General features: G+C 63.1%; 2 protein-coding genes across 3 annotated transcripts in view; one reads left to right on the forward strand and one right to left on the reverse strand.

Moving 5' to 3' along the window:
- Positions 1–4,213: 4,213 nt before the first annotated feature.
- On the forward strand, positions 4,214–8,717 carry GATD1 (glutamine amidotransferase class 1 domain containing 1). 2 transcript variants are annotated; one of them, XM_077773394.1, is made up of 7 exons: positions 4,218–4,291; positions 4,776–4,881; positions 5,043–5,150; positions 5,963–6,057; positions 6,807–6,900; positions 7,052–7,163; positions 7,272–8,717. In XM_077773394.1, the coding sequence occupies exons 2-7, from the start codon at positions 4,785–4,787 to the stop codon at positions 7,276–7,278; spliced, it is 513 nt and encodes a 170-aa protein (XP_077629520.1). In that variant the 5' UTR covers positions 4,218–4,291; positions 4,776–4,784; the 3' UTR covers positions 7,279–8,717. The 2 variants fall into 2 exon arrangements, with proteins under 2 accessions (XP_077629521.1, XP_077629520.1); XM_077773395.1 differs by lacking the exon at positions 7,272–8,717 and having other exon boundaries at positions 4,214–4,291; positions 7,052–7,167.
- Positions 8,718–10,114: 1,397 nt separating this feature from the next.
- TALDO1 (transaldolase 1) overlaps positions 10,115–14,188 on the reverse strand; it is a 5,818-nt gene continuing 1,744 nt past the window's right edge. The window contains exons 2-7 of the mRNA XM_077773393.1: positions 13,915–14,025; positions 13,582–13,713; positions 11,039–11,214; positions 10,725–10,922; positions 10,497–10,642; positions 10,115–10,307 (exon numbers count right to left, since the gene is read on the reverse strand). Of these exons, the coding sequence (XP_077629519.1) occupies positions 10,275–10,307; positions 10,497–10,642; positions 10,725–10,922; positions 11,039–11,214; positions 13,582–13,713; positions 13,915–14,025 (796 nt within the window). The 3' untranslated portion in view covers positions 10,115–10,274. The remainder of the gene's footprint in view (positions 10,308–10,496; positions 10,643–10,724; positions 10,923–11,038; positions 11,215–13,581; positions 13,714–13,914; positions 14,026–14,188) is intronic.

Genomic DNA, 14,188 nt, shown 5'->3' on the forward strand with positions numbered 1-14,188 from the left:
GGGGGAGGGGGTGGGTGGGAGACAGGGCAGCCTTGTAAGTTTGGAGGGTGTTCTCAGTAAGGGAGTGCTGGGCAAATGGTGCCTCTGGTGCCCACGGGCTTTGAGGAACAGTTAGGCGTTTGATAGAGGAGGTCCAGCCTTTCAGAGGGAGGAGTAGCAAGTGCTAAGGGACCCAGGAAGAGGCTCAGACGCGCTCTGAAAACAAGGAAGTCGTTAAGGAAGGACGGAAGGGAGACTGGACGTCCTGAGGCATCAGTCAGCCTGCTCCAGGAATGGCTCCTCACGCACCCATCCTTTCTCTGCCTGGAGCCACTTCCCGAGACAGGGATGAAACAAAACCTTTTCACTGGTGCTTGATAACATGTCATGTGACCCCTGCACCTCCTGATCAGTGTCCCTGAACAAAAAGCAAAACCCGAGGTTCAAGGGCATCACTATGCCTCCAGCAGAGCCCCTGCGCCCAGTCCCCAAGCAACCTCCAACTTGACCTGCCCCACCGGGAACTCACTATTGGATGATAAGGTTCCTGAACAGCTTGTAGATGATGTCCCAGAACTCCGCGCCCATGGGCCCCACAGCTCAGGACCTCAGCTTCTGGGCAAGGACCTGGGGAAGAGGCTCAGCAGGAGGGAGAGGGGAGAGGCCCCCGCCACGGTTCCCCCAGGCCTGGATCCTTCCCAGGCGATAGTCATCCAGACATGGGCCACTGGCCACAGACCCGCCTGATCCACTGAGGCCCTCCCGCGCTCCGCCGCTGGGAGGGAGGGTTGCCTGCCCATCCTTCCCTCTGCGGCAGCCCCAATCATGTCCAAAGCAGGACCTGAGTGGCAACCCCTCCTCGGCCACTAGGGGTGAGGGGGTCTAAAGGGCAAGGGCTGACCCACCGGAGTGGGAACCCACTCAGGAAGTAGGCAGATGAGCCAGCATCACAACTGGGCGTGTGTGGAGGACAAGAGGCTACAACCCCACCTGGGGGGTACCCCCGCCTCAGGCTCATCCCGGTCACCATGACAGGGCCTCGGGCATCATCCTGTCCAAGTCCTTACTGTCCCCAGGGGCACACACAGAGAGACAGGCTGCTGCCAGACCCAGAGTGAGGCTCCTGGTTGGCAAGGCCCCGGATCACCACACCTGCCCCAGTGCAGGCTGCCCACTCCAACTCCACGCGCCACACGGGACCCAGAGCCTTACAGGTACCTGTGCTGGGAGCCGCTGCTGGGCCCAAGCACGCTGCCCCGGACTAGGGTGGGGGCCATGCACACGTACAAGAACAAGATGGCATGAATACGGGGCACGTGAACCAGAAGGTCTGCTTTGCCTGCTTAGGTGGGAGGGCTCATCCGGCAGGCGTCTTGCAAGGGCCTGAGTATGCAGTGGGTGCACACTGGTGCACACGCACGCTCACAGGCACACACACACATCAGCCTTGCTGTACGGTGTCACAGCCAGGCTTCCTTTTCTGTCCTCTTAGCGACCAAGATGACCAATGTGGCTTAATGAGTCTCTGTGATGCAGGAGGTAGGTGTCAGGGCTGCCCTGGGGCGGGGGTGGGGGTGGGGGTCAGTGCCAGCGGGAGGATCCCGTGGTCCTTGCTGCAGCCTGGCGTCCCCAGCCCCTGGGTCCCACGAATGTGCACGGCGGGGGCGGGAGAAAGCTCTTCATGTGGCTTGGCCCAGCTTGTGGTCTGACCTAAGGCTTACGGGTTTCCATCCAGCCTGTCACCCACCCAGCACACTCCTTCCCCTGTCCGGGCCCTGCCCGTAGCTCCTGCTTCGCTCTGGAGGGAGGGCCCTGCAGGGGTTGAGGTCCTGACTGTGTCGCTGCTGGCCAGGACTCCTGGGAGCATGGGGCTTAGCCAGGCATATGACAGAGCCAGTGGCGGTGGAGACAGGTGTCCAGGAGACCCAGGAGAGGCACCTGGCCTAGACTCACCCACTCTGGCATCCCTTACCCATGACAAACATTTCCCTAGTCAGGGCAGAGACTGGCAGGACCTTGGGGGAACCCTACTGGCCAGTGCTCCACCCTGGAAGCAGGGGGTCCTGGAGGGTGGCCTGTGGGGCCAAAGGGTGGACCTGCTCCTCTTAACCACCAGCTTGTGCCCAGGCCCCTCTACCGCCTCCCTGCTCACTAGCCCAGGCCTTAAAGAGCACCGAGGAATCTGCTGTGACCCACCCCACTGTCTCCTAGACTATGGAAACACCATTCCAAATGCAGTTTGGCTAAACAGCATCCTCGGGATCCTTACCAAACTCAGCACCATGTAGCAGCTCAGGAAGTGCCACCCATGTTCTATCGGAGCCCCAGTGACCCTGGATACCTCGGTCTCCCCACAACCATCCTGGTGAGGCAGAGCCCATCCATCCCGCCCCCACTTCTGTGGATACCTGGACGGTCCTCCAGGGCCTCCAGACTCCCGCCCTGCCCTCACCGACCACTGCAGGCCCACCCTCTGTGCTCCGGGTGAGCAGTTCACCCAGCTCCTCCTTAGATGTGCCCCCCGTTCCCATGTGAGCGCCCCACCCACCCCCTCTCCCTGTGAGCCTGCCCACTCCACTGCTCTTCTCACTAACAAACGACTGTCACATTCTATGAATCCATATTCCAGCCTTCACCCCCAAGACACGAGCCTCAGAGGGCAGGGTGCTCTGCCCCTGGTATTCTACGTTGCGTCTTCAGTCTCAGTGCGCAAGCGTTAAGTGTCCAAATCCACGGGAAGGGTCCTTCACCTCCAGGGAGGTACGTCCACCAACGAGACCTTGATGTACAGGGAGGGACCTTCGTCCACTGGGAGGGACCCACCTCCACGGGGCGCGGACTTTCTCTACGGGCAGCGGTTCTCCAAGTTCGCGCTCCTCCCCAGGGGAGGAGGAAGACGGGCAGGGGGGCGCCCTGTTCCCGCCCGCGCCCGGGGGCCAGGGGTGTGCTCAGCGCTGNTGGCTGGCCTTGCGCCGACCCAGGAGGACGAGGGGGTGGAGAAGGGACCGTTCTGGGGGCGGAGACGTGCGGGCAGAGGACCCCTGAGACCCGCCACGTGGTGAGGGCTCCGGGAGGGGCTGGCGTGGGGCTCGAGCAGGACAGCTGAGCTGGCGGGTCTGCTGTTACCGCGCAGAGCCTTCCTCAGGGCCAGCAGGGGAGGAACGAACGAACGGGAGGGGAGGCAGCTGACGCTGTCCTGAGCGTCGGTGCTGCCTTTGTCAGAGGGAAGTGGTGAGCCCACGGTCACGTGGTGGGGGAGGTGGCGACCCCGGGTTGGGACCTGGGGTCTGGCTCTGGAGCCTGGTCTGCTTCTTGAACCCTAGAGGCGCTAGAGGGTGAGGCAGCGAGGACTGCGGGTCTGGGGTCACTGTGCGCTGAGCCCACACTGAGGGTGGGAGGAGCCACGGGGAAGGACGTCCAGTCCCGAAGAGGCTGGTTGGGGTTCCACCAAAGGTGGCTGGCTGGAGTGGATGAGGGTGAGGAGGCGTTGCCCCAGCGTGGCTGTACCATGGGGAAGGGATGTTGAGGACGTGGGGTGGGGGCAGAGCTCTGCCTAGGCCACTAGGCACTGTAGGCAGGATGAGGGGGTCCCTCCAGAGTCCCTTCAGGAGGCCCTGGGGTGAAGCATGTTCAGGGAATTAGCGAGCAGCCAGGCAGTCTGGGGGATGATTTGCGGGTAGTGTCCTTGCTCAGCGGGTGCACTCTGTGATTAATACAGTTAGTGCGTGAGGATGAATGAAGATGAGATTTCGGACCCGGTCGGGGTTTGGGATGAAGGTGGAAGGGAGAAGCAGATAGCCCCAGCACCGGGGATGGGGCAGGGTCCAGGGCCCAAGTATCCAGTGAGGCCGAGGCCTTCCGGCGGGAGCGAGAACGTTGGCGTGCACCCACGTTCTGCCGACTCTTGCCCACCCCTGAGGACATAGGCCTTGCTCACTGTTGCCTCCTTGGCTGACTGTAGGGGGAGTGGGGGGCGGACTCAGTGTTGGTTCAGTGAGTGGATGAGGACCTTGCACTTGGGTTTGCCTTCTGGAAAGGCTTTTAGTGGCCAGAGCCTGTCCTGTGGGGACGGGGCCCGTGGGTTGTGAGAGGTGGCCCTCCGGTGCGGTGGGGGACCAGGAGACGTCGGGGTGTCTGGGCACTCCAGGTTGGAGCTGGGGGTGTGTGCCCTGCTGCCCCTCGTGCTGCCCCCAGAGCCTTGTGGCCTTTTTAGAGCCGCGTTCACCTTCTCACAGGTGTGTCGGCTCAGTCCTTCCTGCACTGCTTCACGTTGGCTGGCGCCGCCTTCAACCTGCAGGTGGCCACCCCTGGGGTGAGTCCAGCCAGACGCACGGGTGGGGTCCCTACCTCTTCGGGGGTGAAGCTGGGGGAGTTCTGTTGGTCTCAGGGAGGAGCAGGGAGCCTGAGGCTGACACGACGCCAAGGGAGTGGCTGGGCTGAGGACTCAGGACCCTGGTGGCATCGTCAAACTCTGGGCCCACCGTGGGGAGGGAGACCTTTTGCCGTGGGTCGGTGCCTGCACACGTGAGCGAGATGGCACGGACCTTCCACCGTCCCCAGTTCTCCTTGGCGTGGGACCTGGGGCTCATAGTGATGCCTAAGCATCTGTCACTTGGCATGTTTCTGTTGTCATTCCCGGGGGGACAGTTGGCACCAAATAGGTGGGAGACAAGGGCCAGCAGGGGCAGCTAGGGGGTGTGGCGAGGCGGGGTGAGGGGCTGGGCTGTCGATGCCTTTGTCCCCGAGCTCTTGCCAGCCTCCAACAGTGGGGTGTCTGTCCGTGGCTGCGCCTGCAGGGGAGGGCCATGGACTTCGTGGACGTGACCGAGAGCAACGCCCGCTGGGTGCAGGATTTCCGCCTCAAGGCCTACGCAAGCCCCGCCAAGCTGGAGTCCATAGATGGTGAGGGGCCCAGGGGGCAAGACCTTGGGGCTTCGGGGTGTGGGATCCCAGGTGGGTTTCTGGCCTCCAAAGAGCTCCCTTGCTTCTGCTTCTGATGCACTTGTCACGGAGCAGCCGGCGTCCTCACTGACTCTGACCAAACGGCTGTGGTCTCCCTGCAGGTGCCCGGTACCATGCCCTCCTGATTCCCAGCTGTCCCGGGGCCCTGGTCGACCTGGCCAGCAGTGGGTCCCTGGCCCGCATCCTCCAGCACTTCCGCTCAGAGAGCAGTAGGTGACCCCTGGGCCTAGGGGGGTGCGCGAGGCAGCACCAAGAGCCAGGAAGGGCCAGTAGGGATGTTCTGGGGGCCAGACGGGGCAGACGCAGATAGCCTCTGACCCTGACCATCAAGTGCGCGCGTGCATGCATGCACGGGTGCACACGCACGTGGTGGGGCGTGCCTCCCTGTGTCCCCTGTGCGTGCCCCTCTTGCTTGCCCTGCATGTGTCCCTTCCTGGCCTCCGTGGGAGCTGGTGGCTGCTCCCCCCAGCTCTGTCTGAGGCGGGCGGGTGACCTGCTGGCTTTGTTCATTGTGGGGTTCAGGGTTGCAGGCGGGCAGGGGCCAGGAGAAAGGCTGCTCTGTGGACACGTGGCGTGCTGCCCAGGCCTGACAGCGGGATGCGGACAGGATGCTCATTAGGCACCAACAGACAGAACCCAGGGGCTCCACACAATGACCTTTGTCTGTGGTCTGGACAGAGAGTGATTGTTCCCAGCCGCCACTGCCGCCGAGGGCACGAGCTCTCCCTGCAGTGCCCCCCGCCCCCGGTCTTCTGGGAGGACTCCGGGTGGCTTGGGCAGGGCAGGGGCGCTGCAGGGAAGCTCCCGGGGGGGCTGCCACACGGTGACGCCAAGCGTGCAGGTTACTTGCTCAGATGTTTGCTGTCAGAGGCTGAGCCGGGCCTGCAGCCCGGAGCTGCCCCAGGGGGGTCAGTGGGCCCGTCGCGCCCCGTGGCGGAGGGAGCTCTGAGGTGGGAGGTGTGGGGAGAGGAGCAGGGGCTGGGGCGGGTTTCCAGGCCTGAGGCCCTGCCCCTGCTTTCAGAGCCCATCTGTGCTATCGGCCACGGTGTTGCCGCCCTCTGCTGCGCCACCAGCGAGGACCGGTCGTGGGTGTTCCAGGGTTACAGCGTCACAGGGGTGAGTGCAGTGCGAGGGAGGGTCCCAAGCCGTAGACAGGCATCAAAGACCCGCGTACGCACTTGGAGGCACGGGGACTGTCTCCTCTGGCAAGGGTGACCAGAGCGGGATCACAGGTCTCCAGCCCCAGGCTGCTTGTTTGCCCCTCCCTCCCCCTCCCCTGCTGACCTCCTGGATGGCCCCCAGGGCATAGGCACAGGCTCTGGAGTGGGGAGGGGCTCCTAGTGTGTGTGTGTGGGGGGGGAGGGGGTGACTTTGGGATGCCCGGGAAGGAGCAGGGGTCAGGCTAAGACCCTGCTTCTGTGCCTGTCGAGTGCACGGCACCCTTCGTGTCCAGGAAGTAGGTTCCGGAGTGAGGGGAGAGGGCCTGGGCTGACAGGAGGCCGAAGGGAGGGTCCGGCTTCGAGGACTATGGCCTAACCACTGGGTCTGCATGGGCCTGGCCTGGCCAGTGGTGCGACCCGGGTTGGGGGTGGGGAGAGAGCCGCGCGGGCACCTCAGTGTGCGGCCCTGGGGCAGCCGTACCCACGACCCTCTCCCCGGGCTCTGCCCATTGCCCAGCCCAGCCCAGCCCCGTCACTGGCTCCTGCGCCCCGGTGCCATGGAGGGTGACAGTGGCCTTGTAGACTCAGCCCTTGGAGGGCGGACTCCTGGTGCAGGGCACACAGCCCGGCTGCACATGGAGGCCCTGGTGCCCCTGCTTGGTTCGGACCTTCCTGACTGGGGGTGGGAATCCCGTTCCCCTGTAGCCCTCCGTGTACGAGCTCGTCAGGGCGCCTGGCTTTGCCTGCCTGCCCCTCATCGTGGAGGACTTCGTAAAGGACGCGGGCGCCAGCTTCAGTGGTGAGCCGGGTGGGGGACGCCGGGCAGGGGCTGCGGCTGAGCCCTGGGGTGGGGGAGCCCAGGCCCAGTCCGCCTCGGGCCCCTGCAAAGGGAGAGGGGTGAGCCTGGTGCGTGGCCCTGCCTGAGGCCCGCGCTCTTGGGGCCCCTGCAGCCAGCGAGCCTGATGCCGTGCACGTGGTGTTGGACCGCCACCTCGTCACGGGCCAGAACGCCAGTTCCACCGTCCCGGCCGTGCAGAATCTGCTCTTCCTGTGCGGCAGCCGGTGAGGGGCCGCTGGCGGCGGGGGGGGGCGTGGGGGGGGGGGTTCGGGTNGTGGGCAGGTGACTGGCCCTCTGCCGGAGCCTGACCCCTGACCTGGCCTGTCCTGCAGGAAGTGAGATGCCTTCCCGCCCAGCCAGTCAGCCTGCCAGCGGACGCTGCCTCCATGACTTCCCCTGAGAGTGACTTTCCAGGCCTGACACTGTGGGCTTGAGGCCTCCAGGAAGGAGCCCTGAGGGGCATTTTTGTTGGAGCAGAGGGAGGGCGAGGGGCCAACAGGTGGTCTCCGAGAATTCTGAGCACGGAGAGCTGGTCTGAGTAAGTCAGCCGCGGGGGTCCCGATGTGGGGTCTCGGCCCCTCAGGTCTTCCTGGGCGCTGGGTGGCAGGTCTCGCCCTTCCTGTCCCTGTCCGCCCAGGCCGAGCCTCTCCAGGCCACCAGGGTCCCATTTTGTGTGGTGACGGTGTCCAGGCTGCTGCCCCCACCCCTTTGGGTGTTGGGGGGCTGTGCTCCAGCTGGCTGGGGCCGCCTCAGCACTGCTCACTGGGATACAAACTCCCGGCCCCCCGACCGGCTGGTGCTGAAGGTGCTGCCTTGATCATAATCCTTGCCTGGTGTGTGGTTTCAAATTGTGATGGTGACACTGACACAGGCCAGGGGGGCCTCGGGGCAGGTATCACCACGTCCCGTCTGAATGGACAGAAGCGTGCTTGCTCGTGAGTCTTCAGAGTGCGGCTCTGCTCGCCCACAGCGCTGCCCGGGGGCCTCCGGGCTTGCAGAGTAGAAGTGACAGGAGCTCAGGCCCTGCCCGGCGGGAGGCCTTGCGAGTGGCCGGCCTTTGCTGGGGCTGCTCCTTCCCGGTGCGTCCGGATCACCCTCTGGTCTCCTCGGCGTGCCTGGCCTGGGCTGCGGCCTGTGGCGGGACCTCCTCGAGCTGCTCGGGCCTTCTCTCGGGTCCCAGCCTCCCTGTCCCCTCCCCTCCCCGGCCCGCCTCTGCTCTGCATCCAGCCCCTCGGAACCAAGCAGGAAGAAGGAAGCAAGGCACCCTTGGGTGCCTCTTCCAGCGCAGTAGACCGTGCTGAGGCTCCCTCGCCCCCTCCGTCGGACGTTTGCCGGGAGCGCTGTACCAGGAGCTCCTGACCCCGGTGCCCTGCTGTGCGCACCCTGCGGGCCGGCGAGCTCCGCCAGGGGCCTCGGTCCTACTCCACTGACCACCGCAGGGTTTTTAAAGATCACCCCTCATGGTTTCATCTGTGTGACCTACGGAGAGCTGTAACGCTCGCGCCTCTGCGCTTCGGATCGGGGTGGGCCCTGCCGAGCGCCCCACACAGCTGTTCCCTGGGCGGCCGCCGTGGCTCGGCCCTGGTTTGCCAGGTCCAGGGTGTGGGGCTGGGGGCACCTCCAGGCTCCGAGAAGTGCAGGACCCCCCAGAAGGGGCAGGGTGTGGGTGCCTGGGGCTTTATAACAGACCCTGACGTCTGCCCACAAGAAATAACCTCAGAGATAATGCGTAAGCATCTGTAGCAGCACTTCTCACAATAACAAATGTTTTAAGCAAACTGTAGTTTCCATAACGTGAGTATTCTTTTTTTTTTGTTGTTTATTTTGAGAGCAAGTGTTAATGGGGGAGGGGCAGAGAAAGAGGGAGACAGAGTCCCAAGCAGGTTCCATGCTCTCAGCACAGAGCCCAACATGGGGCTCAAACCCACGAACTGTGGGATCATGATCTGAGCGGAAACCAAGAGTTGGATGCTTAACCAACCCCCCCCCAGGTGCCCCAACCCAAGTAGTCTCGCTACCAGACAGTATTAATGTCCCTGTGGTAGAGTATTGGCCACAAAAAGGAATGAAGCTCTGATAACATCGTCTGGACTGAACCCTGAGAACACGCAACGAAGCCAGACCTCAAGGACCACATGTGTGAGTTCATTTACACGAACTACCCAGAAAATCCAAAGCACGGCTGTTATTTGGGGGTGGGAGGTGGGGGTGAAGAAACAGGGCCCTTCATCAGGGTGGTGCGAGTGTCTGGAGCTGCGTGGCCTGCGGGGTCAGAGCACTGATGTTGCCGCCCGGACGTGAGTGGGTGGGCCAGTCACTCAGACCTGAGGCCTCGCGTCAGGATTGGGGACAGAGATTCCAAGTCCTAGGGTGCAGCCTCTTGACCAGCTTGGAGGGGGAGGCCTGACCCCAGCCTGCCGGTCAGCCGAGGGCTGGGATGAGCCCAGGCACAAAGCCATCGTTCTGACACCCAGCAGCCCCCATGATGGGACCTTCCCCTGTTCCCCGCACCCCCAAGGTGGGTCTCAGCACAGGCTGGACCTGCTGGGGTCAGGCTCGCGCACCCCAGGTGATGCAGCCCACGGTGGGCCCCGTGCCCAGAAACCTCCCTCGGGGAGGTGGCCAGGGGGCCATTCTGGAACCAACACCAAGCCCTGATGCTCTGACCCCAGCAGAAGGGGGCGCTGGCCTCCCTGCTGGCCGCTGGTGGGACCCAGGGCTGTGTCTCAGCAGGTCTGTCCCGGACATCTGGCTCTGCCCACACGGACCTGGAGTGGTCAGCCTGGAGGGCAGAGGGGTGGCCTGTGACCCTATGGGCCCCCATCACCGCCCCCGCAAGCCCTTCCCTGTGCAGCATGTTGGGGACAGACTGCCAGGGGAGGTGTCCGTGTGAAGCAGTGCCACACGGCAGCCGGGGCTCCGAGCTATCAGCCAGCGCACACCAGACCGTCCCCACGGCACGCCACCGCCGCTCCACATGGGAACGGAAGCGGCAGGGGTGCCCCCACCTGCTGGCTCCAGCCGCACTCTCTGGGCCTCCCAGGTCACCGCCTCACGGGCGCATGGCCAAGGTGAGGGCCTGTGGCAGCCTGGGTCACCCCAGCTGGACTCCGGTTGTAGCCAGAGGCTGGGGCAGCGGTGCCCAGTGAAGGGGCTGCAGCCAGACTCGGGAAAGTAGCAAGAAAAGTGATTGCTTTAATGAGTTAGGTAAAATTTTACATAGAATCTATGATCCGTCCCGGCTCCGATTGGTAAAAAATGCACAATTCATCGCAGGCGCATGCACTCTGCCCTGATCAGGCGGTGCAGATGTGGGTCCGGCCTCAGGCGCTGTGCTATTTTCCATTCTCCGCGCTGAACATGCGTTCCTGGAAGGGGACAGCGTGAGAGGTGCCAGGAAGGGCTCGCCCCCACCCCCATCCCGCCTTCGGCACAGGAAGGAAGCGGGGCCTCCGCCGGGGCTGTGCCGGAGTCCCGCCCAGGCTGCCAGGGAACTGACGCCCCCAGGGTCCCCACGGAAGTCCCGGCGCTGCCCGACTCCACCCTGGGGTGCTCACCATCAGCACCCGCTCCAGCTTCACGGCGTCGGCAGCAAACTTGCGGATCCCGTCCGAGAGTTTCTCCACAGCCATCTGGTCCTCGTTGTGCAGCCAGCGGAAGGCCTTCTCGTCCAGGTGCACCTTCTCCAGGTCGCTCGCCTGGGCTGGGGGCACAGGCGTCACCCAGGGCCTTCTGTGTCCGCCCGCCCCACCCCGTGCCGCTGGGACCCGGTGCGGCGGCCTTACCCGCCTTGGCTGACAGCGTGGGTGCCAGCTTGCTGTTGTCCTTGAGCAGCTCCGCCAGCAGCTTGGGCGAGATGGTGAGGAAGTCACAGCCCGCCAGCGCCTTGATCTCGCCCGTGTTGCGGAAGGAGGCGCCCATGACAATAGTCTTGTAGCCAAACTTCTTGTAGTAGTTGTAGATCTTGGTGACGCTCTTCACCCCTGCGGTGACACACGTCGCGCTCCTGAGCGGCTTCCCGGCTGCACTGCTGCCCGCCCACAGCGCCACCACCCGGGCCCTGCTGCACCCCTCCCCCGTGCTCCCAGGGGCAGCTCACCGGGGTCCTCCAGGGGCTCGTAGGACTTCTTGTCTGTGTTGGCCACGTGCCAGTCGAGGATGCGGCCCACGAAGGGGGAGATGAGTGTCACCCCCGCCTCAGCGCAGGCCACCGCCTGGGCGAAGGAGAAGAGCAGCGTCATGTTGCAGTGGATGCCGTGCTGCTCCTCCAGCTCCCTGGGGGGACAGGGCGGGGTGAGCCGGGTCAGGGACCCCCGGGAGCCTGCGCTGCGCCACAACTCCCACCTCCTCTGGAAAGATGCTCCTGATTCCCTCGCGGGACAGGCGGGAATGGGGTGGCCCCTCCCTCCACAGCACATCTGCGACATTCAGCAGGGCGCTTCCCAGCCAGCGGGTGAGGGGTGACTGGAATTTTCATCAAACTCACGTTTCCAAACAGGGACAAAGGCAAGCCAGGTCCCCCGGGAGCCACAGTGGGCCTCCTTGGCCCAGACACGCACACTGGCACCCGGGAGCCCGGTCCCGCGCCGCCTCCCAGAGCTGGCCGGGGTGGACACTGCGGGCTCACCTGACACAGTACCGCCCCACCCCCTGCGCCACAGTGCACTGGGATGTCCTGGGGTTGACCCGAGACAGGCAGTGCCCACTCTGCCACACACTGGGGAGTGGGCCGTGACGGCCAGGCCTGCGCTCAGGCCCCTCTAGACATGTTTCTACCCCAAGGGACAGCTTCAGAGTGGCCTCCGTGGTAGCGTTCAGGAAGTGTGGCTGCGGAGGACGAGGTGGCGGCGGGTGGCCGGCCTCTGCCACGGCCCGTGCACAGCACAGTGCTTGTGTGTCCCCGGCGCGGGCGCCTGCGGCTCAGGCTGGCCCACGGGAGGTGTGGTGCTCAAGGACAGGCCCTCCTGCGACCACCACCTCGGCAACACCCAGCAGCAAATGCGGTGCATTTTTGGAAGCAGCTGGGGCAAGGCGGGTGGGGGTGTGTGTGTGTGTGTCTGTGTGTGTGCGCGTGCGCTCTGGGAGGTTAATTTATCAAAAGTGAAACAGAAGACACTGTGGGCAAACAGTCTGTGAACAGAGGATTCACAAAGGATAGGACTCTGTCCCATCTCACGCTGACACGGGGAAAGACAAAACTGCAGAAGAAACCAGACAGATTTGGTAGCAAAAGCTACAGTCTACGCAGCTAATCCTCAATAGGACTCTGGCCTGATCTGCACGGGGCTCCGTCTGCACAGCAAGTTTCCAGTGACCACGAAGGCTGCGTATGGGTGCTGCCGAGCCTATCATGCTCCGTGCTGGCATCGGGCATGGCCCCGGGCTCCGCTCGCTTAGCCAACGCGCCCACGTGCTCACCGTGCTGCTAGGGGAGGTTTTCAGCCTCGTGGCACCACGTGGATGTGGCTTCAGAAGTGGCTCGGACATGGGGCACCTGGGTGGCCCAGTCGGTTGAGTGTCTGACTTCGGCTCAGACCATGATCTCGTGGTTTGTGGGTTTGAGCCCCGTGTTGGGCTCTGTGCTAACAGCTTGGAGCCTGGGGCTGCCTCAGATTGTGTCTCTCCCCACCCCCCACTCATGCTCTGTCTCTCTTTCTCAAAAATAAATCAAAAAATTAAAAAAAAAAAAAAAAAAAAAAAANNAAAAAAAAAAAAAAAAAAAAAGAATGGCTTGGACACATTTCAGCCCCGTTCTGACCTGGGCCTCAGTCTGTCTGCATGAGTGCGTGTGGAGGCAGCGGCCGAGACCCGGTACTTGCAGCCTCCCGTACGTGTCCACTTTAATGGCAGCTTCCTGTTGGCCTGGCTGTGCTGCCCGACTCCCCTGCTAGGACTCGGGACACTTGGAGTAATGAGCTGCCGAGGGCTCAGGAAAGGGAGCTGGTGAGTGAGACCAGCGGACTTGGTGTCGAGAACAATTTCTAGGGTTTTCAGAAAGCGTTCTAAACACTGACAGAAATAACAAGTATCAAAGTAAACGGGAAAAAAGTAGGGCCGCAGACGGCACAGCCAGTGGGGCATGGCCGGCGCGACACGGCGACCCTACTCCCTCCAGCGAGTCCCCAAGGCCGGACACGGACGTTCAAGGCAGCGTCACCCGTGACGGCCCCAAAGGCAGAACCACCACAAGTCCACCCAAAAGCGAATGGCCAACAAAATGTGGTGTAGGCGCAAGGGAGCATCAGCCTCAGCAGGGACGCGGCCCTGACACACGCTGCCGCTTGACTGAACCTTGGAAACGTGCCACGCGAGGAAAGTGACACAAAAGGCCACGTGATCTGTGGTCCTGTTGACGTGAGACAGCGGAGCAGGCAACGCCGGAGAGCCAGAAAGCGGGTGAGCGGCCGCAGGTGTCAAGGGGCCGAGAAAACCCAGGCCCCGTCGTGCGTGAGACGCCCCGGCTGCCCGGACACTCGGGGCAGCTGTTCTGTCTGTTCCACTCAGCACGTCCGGGATGACGACGATCTGCTCTTTGCAGGCGGTGCCAGCGGGAGGACGGAAGTCTGGGGCCTCCTGGGGGCCTTGCTTCTCCCTGGACGCGGCCACACGGCGCCTGCCCCAGAACCCCCAGCAGATACTCACCTTCCGGCCTGAATCCCTTCCCAGGTGGACGACAGCTTTATGAGGATCCGGTCCTTGCTGATCCCGGCTTCCTGGTAGAGCTCGATGAGGCGCCTGGCTCGGGCCACCATGGCGTCCTTGTCAAAGGACAACCTAGGACAACAAAGGGGTTCTTGACAAACAGCAGCCTGGCCTCACGACGCCCACCAAAAAGGAGCAGAGCAGCCGGGAGCCCTGTCTCCCCCTGCCCCTCCTTCAGGGGGTCTACACAGAACGCAGGCTGGACGCGAGTCGCCGAACAGGGCAGACGGAGCGGGGCTGCGGAGCCCTGACCCCGCCGACCCGAGTCCTCACCTGGCATCTACTTCTGTGGATACACGGCCCGGAATCTTCTTTAATATTTCTGCCCCAAACAACACAAAAAGCTTATCGATAGCATTTTTAATCTGTTCCTCCTGTGACCTGAAATTCAAGGGGAAAAATTAGGTCAAAAGCTTGTTCCTCTTAAGCACATAGGATGTTACAAAACAAACTCTTCTCGTTCCTTTGCAAATTCCTTTCCCTTCATCTTCCTCTTTTCTTTTTTTAATATTTATTTATTTATTTTGAGAGAGTGAGAGAAAGCGGG

The sequence above is a fragment of the Crocuta crocuta genome, unplaced genomic scaffold (assembly GCF_008692635.1).
Source record: "Crocuta crocuta isolate KB4526 unplaced genomic scaffold, BGI_CrCroc_1.0 scaffold1161, whole genome shotgun sequence".
Classification (NCBI taxonomy): Eukaryota; Metazoa; Chordata; class Mammalia; order Carnivora; family Hyaenidae; genus Crocuta; species Crocuta crocuta.

Bases quoted from the DNA above. Each gene is read 5' to 3' on its own strand.
- GATD1 (XM_077773394.1), top strand. From the start codon at position 4,785: ATGGACTTCGTGGACGTGACCGAGAGCAACGCCCGCTGGGTGCAGGAT. The intron at 5,151-5,962 runs GTAGGTGACCCC...CCCTGCTTTCAG, and splicing joins GCACTTCCGCTCAGAGAGCA to AGCCCATCTGTGCTATCGGC. The intron at 6,901-7,051 runs GTGAGCCGGGTG...GGGCCCCTGCAG, and splicing joins CGCGGGCGCCAGCTTCAGTG to CCAGCGAGCCTGATGCCGTG.